This window comes from Drosophila simulans, chromosome 3L, assembly GCF_016746395.2.
Source record: "Drosophila simulans strain w501 chromosome 3L, Prin_Dsim_3.1, whole genome shotgun sequence".
Classification (NCBI taxonomy): Eukaryota; Metazoa; Arthropoda; class Insecta; order Diptera; family Drosophilidae; genus Drosophila; species Drosophila simulans.
Window position 1 is genome coordinate 18,667,969 of NC_052522.2, and position 19,839 is coordinate 18,687,807.

Here is a 19,839-nt window from a genome sequence, read left to right on the forward strand (position 1 = left end):
AGTCGTATTAATTTTTAAATAGTCTTGTGGCAGTGCAATCCACATCGAGCAGGCACGCAAGTGGCCAGGACTCCAGGGGCGCTGGATATGCCGGCATGTTCGCGCACCATGTGTGCCATGTGGCATGTGGCATTGGGTATGGAGAACGGGGCACGTGGAATGAGCCAGCTGCTCCTTGCCCTCGGCTTTCATTTCGGCCGAAACTCGCACAAATTAAAAGCTTTTTGCAACTGCACCTCGTTGCTGGAAAAACAGTTGCCCCGTCATCAGGATGGTGGGCAATCAGCGCAGATGGAAGTCCAATCTGATCCCTCTTAAGTGAAACTGAAAATATATGTTTATAGCGTATGAGATCAGAAACTTAAAGAGCTAGCTGGAGATATACTGATCATAAAAGGAAGCTAAATTGTTTTTTTGTGGGTATAAATATTTTTTAAAAAATGAAGTTTGAGACAGGCAATTATGGTAGGTACGTTTGGTTTTGATCCAATATTCAATATAGGCTAAGTACAGGAGCAGGATTTTAAGCTCAAACTTTTTAGCCTTTCACCTATCCGGCATAAGCGTAAATCATTCATCCGATCGGCCATACTTCATGGCGGCTAAGCCCCATCACACGATTTATGATTCCCGCTGGGCAGACAAAACGGCCCACACGCTAAGCCGACAACTTGTTGGACCCTTGGCCACATTCCTACCACCCCAAGCCGCCCAACCACCCACGCCCCCTGGCACCCCGCTGATTTGTGGCCAAAAGCGGGCATTCTTAAAGCCTTCAGGGGAGGTAATCTTGCGAAATCCTTGGGGCTGCCTGCGTCGATTTCGAGACCCATTTGTATGCAAGCCCACGGAGCGCGAGAGCGAAAAACTTATAACCCAACCGTGCTGTAAGTTTAGTTTAATAGTTGCTCGCGCAAGTTTTGCAACTCCAGTCGCGTCGCGTTTAATGCAAATTAAAACGTTCGCGGCGCCAAAAAGTTGGCCGTGCTCCATCATTTTCGGCGCGTCAAAGATTAAATTGAGCAAGGAGCCGCCCGGGAGCTGGCCCAGAAACCCAGTCAGGGAGTATATGGCCACATTAAGTCACTGGCGAACAAATGGTAGTTAGCAGTTCGCCTCGGTTGAGTTGCTTCAGTTGTCTGAAACTCCTGCCAGTTTTGTCACACGGTTTTTGGCACTTTGTAACGACGAAAAGGCGTCGAAAGGCAGCTAAATTGCTTAGACGGTCGGCCATAAACTTAATGGCATTTTACAGGAGTGGTACATTAAAGCAGGCCACTCTAAGCCTACTTTTGATTCTTTATGGCCGTAGTGTAAAATTGCCACGTGTAATTAACAGCTATTACGTAAAATTGCCATTCACTTTTATTTTCATTAATACTTTATTGTGTTATCTTAAGTATCAACAAACATTCGGTAGCAAAAGCACCGCGTACATAATTACATTTCTGTAATCCCATAATCACATTTTAATTTACCATAATTAAATGATGAGCAGCATAAAAACAAATCATTACACTGCGTTACAAAATCACTAATTATGTGGTCTAAGCCGATTTTTCGTATAAAGTGCATTGTCAATTTTGTTTTTGGCTTTTGTTATTAGGAATATATAAGTTCATAATTTTAAAAATAAATTCACAAATTAAAAAGATGAAAAAGTCGTAGTCTGTGCACGATAATCTATCTCTTGTAACACAGTGCTATTTATTGAATACATATTTATTAAAAAAAATGTATCAGCTTTATTAAAAATGTGGGTGTGGTTTTTGTGAAACTTGTTTACACATTTTCACAGACATTTTCTTGCATAATAAATACGTTTTGAGATCTCCTATCATAAAACGTCAATCAATATTTGACATAAATACAATAAAACGCTATTTAAATTCAATTTCCGTTTTAATTTCCTATCCGATTTTTAAATAAAATCATATGTAATGCTACCTTTCACCTTTTGATAAAAAAGTTTTTACGTTTATTACGAGTCAATTCAGATAAATAAATAAATATTGATTGCTGAAAGCGAAGTTGTTTAAAATTACGAATATATAGTGATTTTGATAAGTTGTTTCGTATCTATGCTTATATTTTTAAGACTAAGCTTTTTACTTTGTTTTTACTACGAGTATTTATTTAGACAATGGCTTAATACTAGTTTTGCTGTTACCCCAACTATCCTAAAAACCGAATCCATTTCCCCCTGATTATCATATCCCCTTGTCTCTGTCAATTTTGACTTGGTATTTCGGGTTTGTGGTTATACCAAAAAGGGGTATTTGCATTAGCCGACTTTGGCTTTGAATTTGGCTTTGGCTTTCGCTCGACACGGCGGTTTGTGGAAAAGCCTCGGTTTTCGTGGCTGCGGTTTGTCTTCTGCCTTCGTCCTTGTTGTTGTTGCGGAGTGAACTGCTCGTAAGCAATTTAATTGAATTATTTGCACTGCCTTCTCGTCCTGGCTTCATGGCTACTCAACTACCCAGCTTCATCTGTGACAGCTGCTCTAATTAGCTGGGCAAAGGCATCGGGTGCAGAATTCTATGGCAAAGGCGCTTAATTGGCACGCCCTCACTAGGAAATTGAGGTGAACCGCGGTGGGGTTGCGCTGCTTAGACCTATAAGCCATCCTATTATGACCGAATTGAATTGCTAACAAGCTAAGCAGAAGACTTGGGAACAACAAATGTCATTCATTCACAATCAGGGCGTTTAAATTAATTTCACGTGCCACTTTGGCCCATATTTCTGTTGATGCCAGTGCTGAAAGAAGAATGCCTCTGGTTGGCGTACAATTTAATGATTCAGCGAATCCTGTCGGCATTGTCTAGTCCGGGCTCCTTATCCTTAGCTATTCATCCTGCGTGTCGCCAGAGAAGTAAAGTGTCTCTGCTTGCCCCAAAGCATGTTTCCATTAGAGATGATCTGAACTGTGACTGGATTTGTCGGGGGAATAATTTAAAAGACACTTCGATTTGATACTGAAAATGAAAATTACTTAATGGAATGCCATTTGTTGCGTCAAGTCATTGTCATCTAATGGAGCAGTTAGCTCGGGCAATAAGTTTGATTCACCTTTTAAGCTTTGAAATTGATTTAAATTCAACAACTGCGCCTGTGGAAGATTTAAAAATTTAAAATAGTCACGTGGGGAAATCACCGGAAGTCACATAGGCAATCGCGGTCTGAGCTAAATTCGCTTTTCTAAAAAATTTTCATCTCCTAGCTGTTGTTATTGACTTGGCTTTCGTTTCGGATAGCCCTGTTAGGCAGCTGCTGTCTGTCATGTCATTTATCCAAAAAATCTGCCATAAACACGTCGCACACGTATGCGCCATTTTAAAAATGGCGTCAGCTCCACTTCCGCTAAATGTTGTCGTTGATTTCGTTTCAGTGCCTGTGTGTGTGTGCGTGTTTTTCCTGCGGCTCCAAGACCAAGACAACTGCATCTGAATTCAATTGAACGAGATGCTTATGAAGTCGTTAAGGGCCCTACACCACATCGAGGCTTGGAATCCCCCACTCAGCTGCTTCTGGGAATCCCGATTGTCGGCAATATTGTCACATCGTCGAAAATAATTGCCGGAAATACAAAAGGAAGGCGGCGCCGAAACCGAACCAAACAGTATCGAGGAAGAGAATGAATCGAGGAATAAATGGGAATAGATTTCCAATTTTCTCGGCTCCCAAGGAGGAAGCACCACAGGGCGTCCTTGTCATTGCGGCTTACGTGGCGTATACTCAACTATAATTAATTACGCCCTTTGTGTCCGCGTGGGCGGAGACTCGCAGAGACTTCTCCGGATGCCGAACGCTGGCTGCCGGACGATAGATGCTTCCTCCTTGAGTGGCTTCTTTTCAATTTCAATTGTTGGGTCATTGACTATCCGCACTACAGTTGGGAGCTATAAAAGCGCGATTGGATTGCAGGGATAGCCACATTCATGCACGGCCAGTGCACGGAAAAAGTACTCGGAATTCCAGCTGGAATCGGTTGGTAGAATGGCCCCACTGCATCTGCTGCTCCACTGTGCCACCACTCTGCTGATTGCCAACGCCCTGGTACTGAGCCCCCAGTTGCTGGGTGCAGAAAATGAGGGCAAATCCAAAGTCGGTTTCCCCATCGACCTGGACGACGGCGTAGATGGGGTGGACCTGCCACTGGAGGTGGAACAGGATGTGGCCGGGGACCAGTCCGCCGGCAGGGCCCTGCACTCCATGCCGCCCGACTGGCTGACCTTCGACGAACCCGCACCGCCCACGAAGCATCGGTCTGGCCACAAGCCGCAGATCATCCTGAAGCACCCGACCAGCGGATTGCACAAGCTTTCCGCCCACGGACATCGCACCTGCCACGTGGAAATCGTCAGCAAGGTGCAGGGTATCTGCCAGCCGATGCCCATTGGCAGCGCCTGCGTCTCGGATGACTACATGGACCTCTACACCGATGCCAACTGCTCATCTCAATAGAAGGGTTCACTTGCGCCCTGATTGATGGATTGATTGATTGCTTGATTGATTGTCCGTGTGTGTGTGAGCTCAGATTTTGTGCGAGGAGGAGTACGACTACCTGGTGCCCAATGTCAGCAAAGCTTGTATAAATAAATCCACTTAATAAAATTTTAGATTTTCTACAAATTGTTTATTATGAGATCGGTTACTGGTCAACTGTTGTATACTTTTAATTATATCTACTTATTCATTGAGTATTTGTTCATTTTATTTCAATCATTTCCTACTTAACGTACTTTGTCTAGTTTCTATGATCGTTCCCTACATATAAAATGTGCAAAATAAATTTACAAAATCTATAAAAAACCTAAGATATATTAGTTTTTTAGCAAGTAACTGAATTTCATATACTGAATTACTACTAAATTTGGTTATTGACAAAAATTAAGCTTAGCACCGTATTCTATTGCGTTTGTATCTAAAGCCTTTGGTTTACCACTCGTTAATTTGTATAGCTTATAAGTATTAATTTATGGTACTATGCAAATCCCGCTAGTTACAAAACTTACTTCCTTCACAAATATTTTTCTATAAATTGCATTGTTTACTACTGTTACTCAAACACTATCTTAACTTTGGCCAAATGGTTGGCTTAGCTGGTTTTATTCCCGGTATAGTTGTGGAGTTTCCACTGGTAACACATTGAGCTCCAAATAGTTCCATAAGTTGTGGGGCCCGGAAAAATTCGGATCGTTTCCAAGCGGACGGACCGAATCGATCCATCTGATCGTAAATCAGACCCGTCACATCCAAAGCTCTAAATTGCTCCAGAAGATGTTCATCCTGCAGATCGTTTCCCCATAAAAAGAGAGCCTGTTGCAGATCCAAGGCCAAGTTGACTAGCTGGTGTTTGTTTTGGAAGTTCTCCACGTGCAGAGCTGTTCCCAAAATTTCTGCGGACTGAACGAAGTTAATGGCTTGCTGAAAACTCTGTGCCCTCAGATCCATGTACTCATCCCAAATCTGGGACTTGCCAATGCTCATCAGAATCACAGGAAAGACATGTTGCTTTAGCCTGATCATTGTGCATATATCCGCATCAAAGCTGGCGAAGATTAGTGGACGTCCGCACCCATGATGAATTGTGGTCTGTAGAATCCTGTCCACGTAAATGTTTTTGTTCAAACTCTGGGTGGATTCCGGCACACCAGAAGCCATTATTTGCGGCCACTTAATCTCCACCAGAAGTCCCAGTGTTTTGGGTAGGGCCTCAAAAACCTCCGAGAGTTTTGGGAAAATTCTGTGCTTTTGGCTCACATCCTTGACATTAAGATTGGTGTATTCCTGGACGGTCCAACGTTTGAGGATAAACACCCGGCTGGCCTTGAGTTCCGAGTAGGTAAGTTCCCTTATCAGCACAAACCGTAAGTCAAAACGATCCCTTACAGATCGATCTCTGTCCGAGGTGTAAAATCCAAATCCATGCCAGACTACGGGAACGTAGTCCTTGGTCAGCTGCACATCCAGTTGGACCATATCTCCCTTGGCCTTCAGCACTGCCAGATAACTTTCAATGGTGTTCTCCGTAAGACTGGTTGAAGATTGGAAGTAGCTGGCTCCCAAACCTCGATATCCGACATCCAATGTGGGCCAATTATCCGGCCAGTAGTGATGGAAACTGGCTCGCAGATTTCCCGCCTCTACTTTTGGCATGGGTTGAACCACCAAGTAGGGCAGGGTGATCTCCCCAATGGCTAAATTTTGTAAACTAGCAAAGATGGGAAGCTGCAAGATCCCACGACTGCCCTTGATCTGATCCGGAAATATGTACGCCTCTCCCAGGGATAACTGGAGATCTCTTGATCCCTGATAAATGGACAAGCGGAGGGCATTGTAGGTGTCGAGCGGCTGGTAAATCCGGAAGACAACAATAGTGCCTTGTGTGTACCGCACTCCGCGTTGGTTCTGTGGTCTGAACGATGACTGATTGTAGGCATATCTGGAGACCTCAATACGGGTGTCGTCTATCAAATTGAGCGGCGTTAGGATCAAGCGGTACTTGGCGTTACTTCCCATTCCGGAAATAGCAATATGATCCTGCCATACGAATTTCAGCTCTATCACATACTCGTACTGCAACCAACCGCGTTCCAGATAGAATCCCCCACCCACTGAGACGGGGTAGGCCTCGCCGAAGATGTCCAGACCCGGGGAGCGGTAGATCTCGTAGGTCTGCAGCATTCGAGCCACTCTCTGGCCCTCCCAACTCCTCAGGACTCGCTTGCCTTGTCTGTTCTTGGAGTATATCAGATATCGGTAGTAGAATCTTTGGCTGGCGCATATCCAAACCCTCAGATACCACTTGCTGCGTGCCTTGTCCTGCTCCTTGAGAGGTAGAGCCTTCTCGAGCTGCCACAGGCCCAGAGCCGCATGATCTCCACTCACGGCCACAAATTCATCGGGTGCCAGCCGAATATTGTGCCTCAGCTCCAGGCTAAAGATGCGAAAGAGCGGCAGACAGATGAAGCTGCGACCCGAGATCTGGCCGGGCTGCTCATCGTCGAAGATCTTGAAGGCCTGCAGCTTCTCGGGCCCGAAAACAGTGGTTTCATTCACAAAGGCGCCGCAGAGGGGCAGAAGCAGAAGCTGCAACAGCAGCAGCCCATGGGGTATGCTAATTGATTTTAACACATTCAAACACACGCGAGACCGATACATTTTTCCTCATTCCACACAGCGACATGACCATCTTTGCGCCACCGAAACTAGTTTTCTCTTTCGCGGCCAAAATCAATTGGAATTGCCCCGAGATCCGACACGAAATCGAAATTGAAAACGAAAACTAAAAGATGAGCGCGACTTGGATCGGATGCGAAGGCAAGTTGACCCAACGATGACAAACAACCGAATGAAAGAAATTCTTAAAGCTCATCGTGGTTTTGTTTCAGTCGAAACTGGAGTTGGCCTGGGAATCGGAATCGGATTCCGAATCAGCTGCGATCGAAGAAACTCTGACTAATAAGTCAGCGGCTCACTAATTGAGTTGATGGGTATAGTAAGGTTGGTGACCACTGAGGCACCAGCGATGACAGCGTGAGCAGATAAAACTCGAGCTAATTAATACATTATAGAGATATTATCGGGAAAAGAGGAATTTTAATTACCGACTGGGGGCAACCTTTCACTGAATTGATTATTTTTGGAATCCCTGGAGAGCGGGATAGCATCGTGGCCCATTAATAATGCACCCATAATTTCAGCGCGATAAACTCAATCTTTTTTATTGCGAAGAGGGTATCGTCAATTCGGTTTTCTTGATCGGTCGGTCTTTGTTATGCGACATTCGATGGTATGACATTCGCATATTTGTACCAAATTTGGCATATGTAAATTTCGGGGTAAAGAAAGTTGCCAGTTGGAGAGGAGAGATGCCGCACAATGGCCGGCTCAGATGTTTTCGTTCTCCACCAAGGGCTTGACATAAACCGGATTATAATCCATGTACAGATATCGGGACAAATGCCAGCGCTGCATGATCGGCGGCTTCTTGGACCGACAGTCCTTATTCTGCCGGATTAGGCTGAAGTTTTTGATTGTCAGATCCACTGTCTTCAGATACGCAGCTATATCTTCGAGAGTCTTTTCACTCGGCATGGCTTTCCGGGTATAAATAGCCATCTGATGACGCATCCAGGGCAAGGAACAGTGCAGCTCAACGGCATAATTTGTAAAGTCCGTTTGGGTAATCCTGGTCCAATAGAGATCCACTACAATACAATATAAATAAGCAGAGAAGCAGAAAATTGTAATATGCCAAGTTAGTAATATATAGTGGGAGAAAGATATAGATGATGCGTTTAAGCTCGTCTTATTCTTTGATTATAAAAATAATATCCTTATAAACAAATATATATATTCATATATATAAAATTGTATTAATCGATTAAGAAGATAAACTATTCTCTGTTTTACCAATTAGCTCCAATTAAACTGAACTATACTTACGCTCTTCAAAGTAGCAGACCTTAATTTTCCCTGGACTAGTCCCATAAACATACCAGCCGCCCTTGATCTAGAAAACCCAAACCAACACCTCTATTAGCGGTCTTTGGCTTATCGAATTTCAAGATCATTCCCACCTTCTCAACGTCCACTGGAAATTCTTTGTACAAACACCTCCAAGTCCAAGTGGCCACGATGGAGCTGGTCAGCATCAATGGAACCAGGCCCGCAGCGAGGAGACATTCGCATTTGGCCATGCCAAGACCGATGCAAATGAGGCGCTCTCTAATTGGCCATAAACCGAACGGACTTTAGGCCTGACTTCCAGCACGAGGGCCAAACCTTTTTACGGTCCACTCTCCATTTTCCGTTTATGGGCCCTGTTTCGGGCTCAGCATTTTCATGGCTGTTTTTACATTCGTCACGGGGCCATCAAATGTAAGCGGATCGAATTTTTACATACGACTTTGGCTGTGGGGCAGGCATTTCTTTTCTTTTTTTTCATTTGCCTGAGATCAGAGTAAAACAAGTCATTCGACTGGGTTGGCGTTGAAATTTTTACGAAAATATTTGGTGTGATTTTATTTACATACGAATCAATCACTTTTGGTTTTTGTCATAAAACTGATTGTAATATTGATAAAAATATATTATTGCTTTTTCTTAGATTTGCATAGGTGTAAGCGACTTCTTTAAATATTTCTATTTACCCTGGAGTCGTTACAAGCTATTATTTTTAAATCTTAAAAATGATTTACACAAATGTGTACATTATAAACAACTTTTGAAAACAAACGTAAATTTTAAAATTTTAGAAAGACGCATCAAATTAGATTTACAACAGTTAAATAAAATGTCTTCTAATTTACAAACAAGTGTTTTTGCACATGTTACACAAGCATCTGTGTGGTTATCTGTTTCGTCCACATTTTAATAGTATTTTCTTGTTTCGATTTAAATAGCAAAAGCTTATTAGCAACATCTTTTTCGCAAGTTTTGCATTGAGGTATAGATAGATTGATTTAAAGCAGGTAATGTAGGTGTATATACTTTTGTAATTATCGATTCGCCGCTTCGCTTTCTTCCCATTGTCTTTTGTGGTGCTACTTAACTTTGGGGGAATTCCTTTTTTGCATGTGTAATTTTGCCAAATGACGGCTTAACGTGCATAGAGATGATTTATTTATGGGTCTCCGTTTCGTTGTTTCCGTTGGGCAACGAGAAACTACAAATTACCCAACCACTTTAAAGCTTCCCACATTTCTCTTTCCCAGTTAGTGTTTAAATAAATATACAAGCTAACTTAAAAAGCCTAATGATTAGCCATAGCTTAATTGTACCCGCCCGTTTCATCCTAGTAACCCCATTTCTTAGATCCGGCACTGGGCCGCGAATTCGGCCATCAGTGCGGGTGATTTGAAGAAGGCTTCCCGCTTGCCCTCCGGCATGAAGAGATCACTGCGATCGTAGCATGTGGCGGTGGCCCCGATCCGGGTGAAGTACTGCACCCGCTCCTTGGAGTTGCAATCGTCGCCCCAGATCACAGCTATCTGGCCCAGGTCCTTGGCTTTTTGCAGCATTTCCGAGGCATTTTCACCCAGGAAGTCCTCGGCGTGTGGAGCTGTGCCAGCCAGCTCGAAAGCTTGAGCATTGTTTACGGCTGCGATGAAGGTGCGTGTTCGCAGATCCAGGAACGGCTGCCACTTCTTCGTCTCTCCCTGCGTGAGAAACATCACTGGGAAGACGTTCTGCTTGAACCTCAGCATCGTGCACATGTCAGCATCGAAGCTGGAGAAGATTATGGGTCTGCCACAGCCCTTCTGGATCACCTGATGGAGCACCTTGTCGGCAAAGAAGTTCTTGTCGATTGTTTGCTCAGCCTCTGATCCTCCGCCTTGGCGACGCTGTGGCCACTTAATCTCCACATCAATGCCCAGTGACTTGGGCAGCTTCTCCAGTACCTCCACCAGCGTTGGGAATATGCGGTGTTCCATCCTGGGCTCGGCGTTGTGCGAGGGATACTCTCTCACTTGTCCTGCGATCACAGAGAAGATGCGCAGCCTCTTGAGCAGCTCATAGTTTATGTCTTTGATCAGCACGTACTCCAGCTGATCTGGGCGGCTGATCTGCTTGCCAGGCGGAGCAGTTCGCAGTCCAAAATCGTGATAAATCACAGGCACACCGTCAGCAGTCAAGTGGACATCCAACTCGATCATGTCTGCATGATGTTCATGGGCGCTCAGGAAAGAGGCGATAGTGTTCTCCCTCTCCGCAGGAGCGTCTGCAATGTAACTCTTGCCATTTCCACGATGACCCACATCCAGGTTGGGCCAGCTCTTGGGCCAGTAGTGAGCATAGGTGTTCTTGAAGTCTAGCGGCGAGTAGCGGTAAGGCTGCACCGCGACATAGGGAAGCCTCAGCCTGGCCAGGGTCTCATCTGCATTCTTGGCCGACTTTATCGGCAGGTGGAGCACTCCCTCGCTGCCAGTCAGGTCTGAGGTGACCAGAGTGGCACTGCCCAGGAGTTCGTTTGACATGCTGTAGCACTCCAAGCGGAAGTGCTGCTCCATCATCCTCTCCAGCGGCAGCGTGATGTGAAAGATGACAATGTCGCCCTTGGTGTAGGGCACTCCGAAAGTGGGCTGCAGCTCCAGCTGGCTCTTGCCGTACTCCTGTTTAGAGTACTCCACATGCAGGCCAGCGGTCTTCTCCACGGGCACAATCTTCAGCTGGACGTGCTGGGGGTCAAAGGTCTCGATGTCGTGGACTTGGAACATCTTCTCGCCATTGAACTTGAGCTGCAGAATGGCCTCATGGTTGAGCCAGCCGCGGTGCACCTGCGGCTTTAGATCGGAGTTGTCCGACGTAATTCCGAAGACGTCCAACTGGCTGCACTGTAGCTCCGTGCAGGGTCCCAGGGACCTGGGCTTGAAATGGGTCTCCCAACGGCGGATCTGCTTGTAGCCGGAGAGATCCTCCACGTAGACAAAGTAGCGGTACTCCAGCTGGCGGCAGGATTGTAGGGGCACCGTGGCCTGCCAGTTGAGCTCGTCCAGCGATTCCAGAGCCACACTCCTGGACAGCTGCCACTCGCCGAGGGCTTTCACATCGCCGGTAAGCCCCAGTCGCTCCTCGGCGGCCAGGGGAACCTCCAGCCGCACATTGAACTCCCGCAGTGTGGGCTTACAGGCGCCGGAGGATCCAGATCCCGACTCTAGCTCGTTTCCGGTTCCATAGGTGATGGAGGCTCCGTCCACGAAGGCGGCGCACTGCAAGGACAAGGCAACGGCCAGGATTAGTACAGTCCGAGACATGGCCATCGGGTTAGAGTGGAGATCGCGCGCCGACTGAAAGTCGATCGAGCGGCGGAGTCCGCTATTAAATGCTCGGCAACTTTCCTGCTGAGCCAGCGAGATTAGTCGATGACCCCTTGCGGATTCCGTTTCTGCCTGATAAAGTTTCTCTAAGCGGGGCGTCGACTGTCTGCTGTCTCTGCTCCCTAGCCCCCGTGCTCCCAATGCCCCCCGCCGGCTCGGCGGAATCGCCGATTTCTCGATTTAGAATCGAAAACAAGTTCGCGCGATAAGCACGCGTCTTTAGTCGCTCCAGAACCGCTCGTGACTTTCAGAGGCGCAAACAAGATCACGTGTTGTACTGGGGCCCGACTAAAGATCATCCCGCCGATTATCAACAGCTTAGCTTAGCTATTCAGCTATTGTTAAAAAACAATACATAGTCGAACCACTTGAGTCGCTCGATTGGACACTGATCTGACGTTCGATTTATACGTGCCTTTTTGCTAAGCCTGCCTTCCTCGAATTTCTATTTGCGTAACTATTTGTCAAAGCGTAGATAACCCCTAATATTTATATAAAAATATATTGACGGAAACCCATAGTTTGAGATCTAGCCCATCTGCCCAGGAAATAAAATTGAATTATGGCTTCATTTCATTATAGCCCTGTCGTACGTGTGTATTTACAATCTATTCGTCATAAATTTCGTTGTATTTATTGCAACAACTAATTCGTCTATTGCGTTAATCTTTTTAAGTACAAAATATAGGAAAGTTAATGTTTGTAGTAGGGAAAGATTATAAATTATAAAAATTACTAAGGCCCTTCAACGAATTTTTAAATATTTAAATGGAAATATATTTTTATACGTCAAACCCAAAAGGCAATCATTTAATTTCCTCCCATTCCACTTGAAAAATGTAAGTAGCAGCACGCGCTACAAATCGTTCGATATCGAGCGGTTTACCTTTGAGCGAATCGCGCGCAAGCCGCGCGGAAGCGGTTGCAATTGAGGCGGTTTTAGCAGCGATTGCTGCTTTTGTCGCTGCTGCGACTTCTGGGCCGGCGACTGCCATGAATGCCACGCCAGAGGATCGGTGATGCAACGACTGCCGAGTGCCCTACACCTGCCGACGATCCCCTGACAACTGGGCGCTAAACTCACTCGCAGCGGGCACAGTTTACGTAAGTGGAGCGGACCCATAAATTAACCGAAATATTGAATAAATTAGCACGTGCTGTGCCCGCACACAAATTGTTTACCGAGCCGCCTACTTTATAGACCTATTATCGGCAGAGCAGAAGGCGACCAACCACCCACCCACCTAACCGACCGACTGTTCAGATTTGGCTATATGTAGATTTCTGGCATGTAGATTCATCCGCCGCCTTGGCAACATTTCGATGGCAAAAGTCGCGTGTTCTGGTGAAATTTTCAAAACTGCGCGATTTGGCACTAGTTATAGTTGTTGTTGTTAGCAAGGCAGCATATAGTTTTCCGCATTTTTTATTTTTGACTAATTGCGTCAGAAGGTGCGTTTTGCGAGCGATTTCCTGGCGATTTCACGTTCTTGGCACAATTAGCATAGCCTTGTGAGTTTCTACGGGGGAGAAACGCCCACAGTAACGCCCCAAACATCGAATAGTTCTCAAAAGAATTTTGATTTCGAGCAATATGTGGTTCAGCTTTTGATTTCTCAACTCTATGCTAATTTTCTTATGATATTCGAGCTTTGCTCCGATTTCCCAAACACCTTTTCACGTGTTCTCAACGCAGGCGCTCTGCTACTCGCTCTACATCTCTCTGAATACTCTGCCATATGTTTTTTGTTTTGGGAAATTTCAGACTCAAAAAGCTTTTCATGTTTGGGCTGTTTCTACTTCCACTCACTTCTTCGCGTGCGTTTTATTTATAGTGAAGGCGAAAAGCTTGCCCATGTGTTTCGTGGCTTGTATTTCAGCTGAACTCGTTATCAGTCAGCTAAGTACCAGAGCTCATATATCAGCCATATACTATGTGTAGTTTATGACAGCCTCTTCAGAAATTAATAAGCCAACATCTAATCAAACATGGGCCACTTGAGCGGGGTCTCTCTCGAAAGCTTAACCTTACACCATGCTCGGTGCTTGAGTGGTTGAGTCACGTGAGGTAGCGACCTTTTGCAACATGTGGCATTCAGTTTGAAGAGCTTGTACGAAATAGAAACTCAAAAGAGTGGGATATTATACCGGGAACCCAGGGGTGGTACTGTACGTGGATTACTGGATTACTTCCACGGAAATGACATCAATAGGATACCATTCTCGCAAGGCGCGACTTGAGTTTTCTGCTGGAACTCATTCAGAAAATATAGGCTTTTTTTTTATACCAATCCCCCAACTTAGGTGTGCTTGAAACACTTCGTTATTAACCAAGTTGGCAATTATTTCCCCCGCCCATATGATTGCCCTAATAGATACATATATATCGTTAAAAGCCCCCCTGTTCCCGTCGAATATAGATTTTCCGTTACCCACGAAAATTGCATAAACAAAACTCGCAGAAGACATGCAAATGTCCGATGACAACAGCAGCGACCTTCAGACACCCCAAAAAGTCAAAAGCTCAAACACCTGCACTATGCCGACAGTCGAAAAATCTGTAAAGCCTAAAGTATGCATTTACAAAGATTTCCGGTACTGTCCACTGGATGTGGGTAATTACATTTTGCATGTGGTCATCCGGACTCTGGGCTTCCATGGGGGTCAGCAGCATTGGCACCGACATTCTGCTTCTTTGCGGCTTCTTGGGTTTTGGGGATAGCACGAGTAAGTTAGGTAGGATAGGTTGCTTTGGTGCGGGGACCAACGAAATCAAGAAAATTTAACTTGTATCACAGTTAATTGTTTGCACTATGCGGCGTATGCGCAATATTTCAGTTTCTTCAGCTAGGCAAGCATTTTGTACTTGGGTATTGAGCCTGTTGGCTTGTATGTATTGCTGCTTTTGTTATTCGGGCTTGTATCCTTTGTGGACAGTGGGAACTAGGACGCTGTGGACGGTCCGTCGTCACAAATCGACGTTGCAGTCGCAACTGTTTCGGGCGCTTTTGTTGTGCGCGCAATTTAAACGATTTCTTTTTATCGAAACTGAGTGGCGGAGCTTTTTTCTTTGTGCGAGAGTCGTAGTCGTATCCGACGACTTGGCGATTTGTTTTGGTTTTCAGTCCGGCGGTACAGTTGCGGCTGGGGCTTTTTCGAAATGTTGTTGGCCTCTACCGACGGGCAGCGGCGAAACAAAAACAGAAAACAGCGAAACACACCAGATAATACAGAAAACATGAAGATTAATCGAATTAGCAATGCCCTCGATTGGCCAGAATCAGGACAGGAGAACAAAGCGGAACCTGGGAAATATAATCAACCGTCTAGGTGGTAATCATAATGTTCCTAGGCTAACTGTTTATGAGTGGGCATAATTAAACGGCACTGGTTGATCAATTTAAAATATCGATAAGGGAACACAGATTGCTTTGTCTATAGGAATAACTAGGAGAATATAAGCAAGGAATGTTGCTTAAGAGATAAAAAGAATATATAACTAGGAAATACATTGTAATAGGGATATAACATGCTGGTCGAAATAATGTTTCCTTAATGATTATCCCTTGCCATAATAAGTTGAAACATACTCAAACTGTTTTGCATACGAAAATTCACAAGTGAAACCCAATCGCCGCCCGAGTTACGTGAGGTCAGTCTTCAAATATACCCACCTTCACAGGGTATTCCACTAAAACTCCCTATAAAACGCGTTGTGTAGTTGCGCTGCTCGGCGTAGCACGCAATCCAAAAGCTCGCAAACTGAGCGCGGATGACAACAAGAGCACTTCGCATTAGCTGGGGGCGTCGCACAGTGGAGAACCCAAACCCCAGTCCATCCCCCACTATGCCACGAGGCCATTTGCTCCGCCGAGAAAACGTGTTGGTCGTGTGCAGCTGTCGGCGGCGATGGTGTTACGCACGTGAAGCGGTTTTCAGTCCGATGTGTGGGGCGTAGTCGTAGCCGGGCCCTCGCCGCAGCTTCTCGTCCACATCCACCAGCACATCCACATCCACATCCACAGACATGGCATCAGCCGAAAAGCTCTCTCCGGAAGACCGCCATATATCTCTCTAGGGGAACCGGTTTTCGTCGGTTGGAAATTAGCTGTTTTCCTCGCTGTTTGTTTACATCGCACAGTTAGTTGAGCATTTGATAAGGCAAGAACTATTCAAGCTTTTCGGCTTCGAAAACAAAGCTCTCCGGTCAAGGTCTTGGGTTCCCTGTTCCGATCGTAATCGCATATTTCGGGTGTTGCCAGGCACCGATATCGTGGCTTACAAGAGGCTATAAATATAGCCGAATGAATAAACAAATTCAGTCGCATATTATTTCACTTTCCTGCCAATTTCTCCTTTTCTCTTGATTTATAAGAGTTGCGGCGCACAATGTTTTCATATTTATTTATGTTGCTATATTTTGTACAATCAATTTGCCGAGTAGCCGAATCGCCCCACTGGCTCCAAAGTCCAATTCATTTGTTTTTCTTGTTTATTTCGTTAATGTTTACGAAAGCTTATTTTGGCTATAGATATATGTTTATATACATATATGTATGTGTGCTGTTAACACACCCCCTTCTAGGAAGTCGAGTCGCATAAAAAGTCAGGGCTGTCGCGTCCCGATTTGTTTTTCTACAAAGTATTTTCAACATGATATCGGTCACGTTTGCTTGTTTTTCTCTTTTTCAAAACAATAATATTTTTTTGTTGCATTCTATAAGACTTTGCTTACGGCTACATCTGTTGTTTACATCACCCAACCACTTCTCGTTAAGAACATGTAATCGGAAAGGCGAAATAAGCGAATGCGATTGTTTACCTTAGATAAGCTTTATATAAACACATTTTATTGAGCAATAACCGAGCGATCGGCACCATATACCTATGAACTATTAAGTTGGCCAATTTCATTACGGCACATCTCTGGCGTTAACTAGTTAATTGCACTTCTACGACTTTTTAAATATTTAACATTATGAAAAAACAGCCATAACTCGAATTGCCTTAGTAAGTTAATAAAACTTATCTTTAGGCAAACAACGAAACAACTGAATTCGCATCATACGCATGAAGTCATTTTCGAATCTTTTAATATGGTTGATAGATCAATATCAACGTCAACATCTTATAAATACTGCCCTTTCTACTTTTAACAATAGAACATATGTTTAGACTATGAAATAATGGTTAAGTGGTACCTGGTCGGACATGATCAATGATCGCTGTCAGGGTCGTTGTTCATCAATTTGCCCTTGAGGGGGCGTTGGACTTGGAGCACCTCCCAGCTGTTTTTTCACGCGGTTGCTACACCTTTATGAGCACTATATGAGCACCTCACTTCCACCGAAGCAGCGATTCTTATCACGCACACAGGGGCCTCCAGAGGCCTGAGTAGCACTGATGTGGATGTCGGACTACGTCGAGTTTAACAGGGCTTTAAACTTAGTCTTTTGCTAAATAGGAAGTCGCTTCTGTCACTTTTTCCACTTCCTCCCCGTCGCACAGCGTAAATACAATTAAATCAATTTAAAACAATAAAAGTCGTAGAGCAGTCGCCACAAAGAGAGACAATGATAGAGGCCAGCATCGCGGCAGATAGGAGGTACTGAGACATATTGGGTGTCTCAGCGAATCGCAACTGACCTAAAAGATTATAGAAAGAGATTAAGCAAATGTGCAAGAGATTGCAGCAAAGTGAACTGTACCCGGCAACAAACACGTCACGTTACGGATGCGGTGTTCTCCTCGCTTACAGCTTCTTCGGTTGCCTCAGACTTTGACGGTGCAGCCACCTCCGCTGGCGCTGACTTCTCATCCGCCTTTGTTTTAGGTTCACGCTCGAACAGAATGACCAGTTCGGTGTGCATGGTGTGGGGAAACATGTCAACGGCCACTGCGGACTTTGGGTAGAATGGCTCCCCCTTGTATTGCTTAGACTCCGGTCGGGCCAGCTCGATGAAATTCCGCTTAGCACTGTGCGGATTGCAGGAGACGTAGACCAGACGATTGATGGCATCTGCTGATCGGATTGCGGCTATCGAGCGGTGGTCTGAAAAAGCAAATAAGACATTTTGAAACTTGAATGAGACTTATGCTAATGATTTAAGCAATATGAACTTACGCAGCCCAGCCCTAGGGGGATCGACCACGGCAATAAGATCCAACGGTTTAACAGGCTCCTGATCGTAGAGAGCTTCGCGCACCATACTCTTGATGAAATCATCTGCATTTCCTGTGAAGAACTTCGCATTTTTAATGCCATTCGCCTCCGCATTAAACTCGGCATCCTTGATGGCATCAGGGACGATCTCCACGCCCATCACTTTCTTGCAGTGCTTGGCAAACGCAAGGGTAATGGTGCCAGTACCACAGCAAATATCCAACATAGTTGTGTCCTTAGTAGGAGCAACTAGATCAATGGCCTTTTGATACAACACGTTGGCTCCTTCTGTGTTGATTTGGAAAAAGGCCAGTGGGCTGATTCGAAACTGGAGTCCCTGTATGGTATCGGTGATGTGGGTGCTGCCCGAAATGTGTTCCACCGGATTAATCGTCTGCCCTGCTTCCCGATGTTTAACATCCTGGTAATACAGAGAGGTGCATTTGTAGGGAGCATCCTTCCCAAGCTCTTCGTAGAAGGACTTCAGTTCTTGCTTAAGTTCAACTTGTTCGTCTTCACTTAAGTTGGAGGAGTATATGCCCGCCACCAGCATAAGTTCGCCTGTGGCACTGGAGCACCGCACCATCAGCTGCCGGAAGTGGCCAACATTTCCGTCCGGGTTGAAGGGCAAGAACTTGGACTTCCTCACCAAGTCCTGGAAACTGCGAGCAGCCCACTTGGCTTGCTCTGGTAGATGTGGCAAGTCTGCGACCTCGGCTACTTCCACAGATCCATCGCTGTAGCAACCCAATCTGAAGCCCACAACCACTTCGCCTGCGGAGTTCTTTCCCACGGTGAACTCGTTTTTATTTCTATACCCATTGACGGTGGGTGAGGGAAGCACCCCGTGGAATTGGAACTTATCCAAGTGTGGCTTTGCCCGCGGATTGACCCGCCTAAGTTCCTGGGTGTATTTCGCCAGAAGTGCCGACATCTCCTCGGATTTCTGTTTGAGCTGCTGGTCGTAGGCAATGTGCGACAGAGGACACGTGGCTTCCACCGCCGTACGTTGCTTCTTGGGCTTTCTCTCCGACTCCTGATCCTCGGCAGCTCGCTTTTTCTGCAGAGGATCGGCCGAGGCCTTGGCAACATGAGCCTTAAGCACCTTTCCCTTCCATTTGTATCCATTCAGGATCTCCAAGGCCCTCTGTTGATCCTCCTGACTGCGGAAGCACACAAAGGCGAACTCTTTTCGAGTTGGAGCCTTGATTTTGGTCACGTCGAATTTGAGGGTGTTCCTCAAAAGCTTCTTAAACTCCTGCAAAGTTATAATGTTGTTATATTAATATAGGTGCTCAGATTTCAACTACCTACCCCAATACCGAAATATCCCATGTTCTTCACTTCAACTTTGAATATTTCCGAAGTGAATTCATTTCGCTCCAAGTAAGCGTATTCCTCGCCGGGTGTTCCGGCTTCATCCTCGCCATTTGCAATCGTGGTTTCATCAGCTTTCACTACATTTTCCGCAATGTCCTCGGTCTCTATGCTTTTAGCCACTCCGTCAGTTGGTATTTCCGCATTTAAACACTCCATTTGCTTAAAAGAAGCCGATTTATTAAGGAAAATAAAATATAAACAGAAAGAAAACACGTGAAGATGCGACAGTGTGACCTTTCAGTCTAAAATTTATATAAACACACCAAGTGATAAGGGTGAAGTGGCTATGACCGTGGTGGGTGTCTTTGCTTAATAATATCAGCCTTTTCCAATGCACCCAAAACTGTGATACAAACTGTCAAAAGATACCAGATACATAACTACGTTGGCGCAAAATTCAAAACTTCATAAGTAAAGCAAGTGCCGAAGCCTAGGTTATAATAGCAAGTTCAAAAATGCAGTGTATTT

The 19,839-nt window shown here is 45.3% G+C and overlaps 5 protein-coding genes across 6 annotated transcripts; 1 reads left to right on the top strand and 4 right to left on the bottom strand.

Moving 5' to 3' along the window:
• Positions 1 to 3,283: 3,283 nt before the first annotated feature.
• On the top strand, positions 3,284 to 4,629 carry LOC27206303. Its single transcript, XM_016171715.3, has one exon. The coding sequence runs from the start codon at positions 4,000 to 4,002 to the stop codon at positions 4,465 to 4,467; it is 468 nt and encodes a 155-aa protein (XP_016032471.1). The 5' UTR covers positions 3,284 to 3,999; the 3' UTR covers positions 4,468 to 4,629.
• An 85-nt stretch (positions 4,630 to 4,714) lies between these two features.
• Positions 4,715 to 7,438, bottom strand: LOC6738633 (glycerophosphocholine phosphodiesterase GPCPD1). Its single transcript, XM_002085399.4, has one exon. The coding sequence runs from the start codon at positions 7,165 to 7,167 to the stop codon at positions 5,074 to 5,076; it is 2,094 nt and encodes a 697-aa protein (XP_002085435.2). The 5' UTR covers positions 7,168 to 7,438; the 3' UTR covers positions 4,715 to 5,073.
• A 128-nt stretch (positions 7,439 to 7,566) lies between these two features.
• On the bottom strand, positions 7,567 to 8,815 carry LOC6738635. The gene is made up of 3 exons (XM_002085401.4): positions 8,589 to 8,815; positions 8,455 to 8,521; positions 7,567 to 8,216 (listed from the first exon to the last, which is right to left on the bottom strand). The coding sequence occupies exons 1-3, from the start codon at positions 8,706 to 8,708 to the stop codon at positions 7,897 to 7,899; spliced, it is 507 nt and encodes a 168-aa protein (XP_002085437.1). The 5' UTR covers positions 8,709 to 8,815; the 3' UTR covers positions 7,567 to 7,896.
• Positions 8,087 to 19,637, bottom strand: LOC6738637 (tRNA (uracil-5-)-methyltransferase homolog A). Its single transcript, XM_016169268.2, has 5 exons — positions 19,306 to 19,637; positions 17,953 to 19,249; positions 17,537 to 17,880; positions 17,030 to 17,474; positions 8,087 to 8,216 (listed from the first exon to the last, which is right to left on the bottom strand). Exons 1-3 carry the CDS (start codon positions 19,525 to 19,527, stop codon positions 17,552 to 17,554), a joined length of 1,848 nt encoding a protein of 615 aa, XP_016032474.1. The 5' UTR covers positions 19,528 to 19,637; the 3' UTR covers positions 8,087 to 8,216; positions 17,030 to 17,474; positions 17,537 to 17,551.
• On the bottom strand, positions 8,995 to 14,866 carry LOC6738636 (glycerophosphocholine phosphodiesterase GPCPD1). Of its 2 annotated transcripts, none has more exons than XM_016169269.3 (2): positions 14,452 to 14,866; positions 8,995 to 11,720 (listed from the first exon to the last, which is right to left on the bottom strand). In XM_016169269.3, the coding sequence occupies exons 1-2, from the start codon at positions 14,512 to 14,514 to the stop codon at positions 9,822 to 9,824; spliced, it is 1,962 nt and encodes a 653-aa protein (XP_016032472.1). In that variant the 5' UTR covers positions 14,515 to 14,866; the 3' UTR covers positions 8,995 to 9,821. The 2 variants fall into 2 exon arrangements, with proteins under 2 accessions (XP_016032472.1, XP_016032473.1); XM_016169270.2 differs by lacking the exon at positions 14,452 to 14,866 and adding an exon at positions 12,715 to 13,452.
• Positions 19,638 to 19,839: the final 202 nt, after the last annotated feature.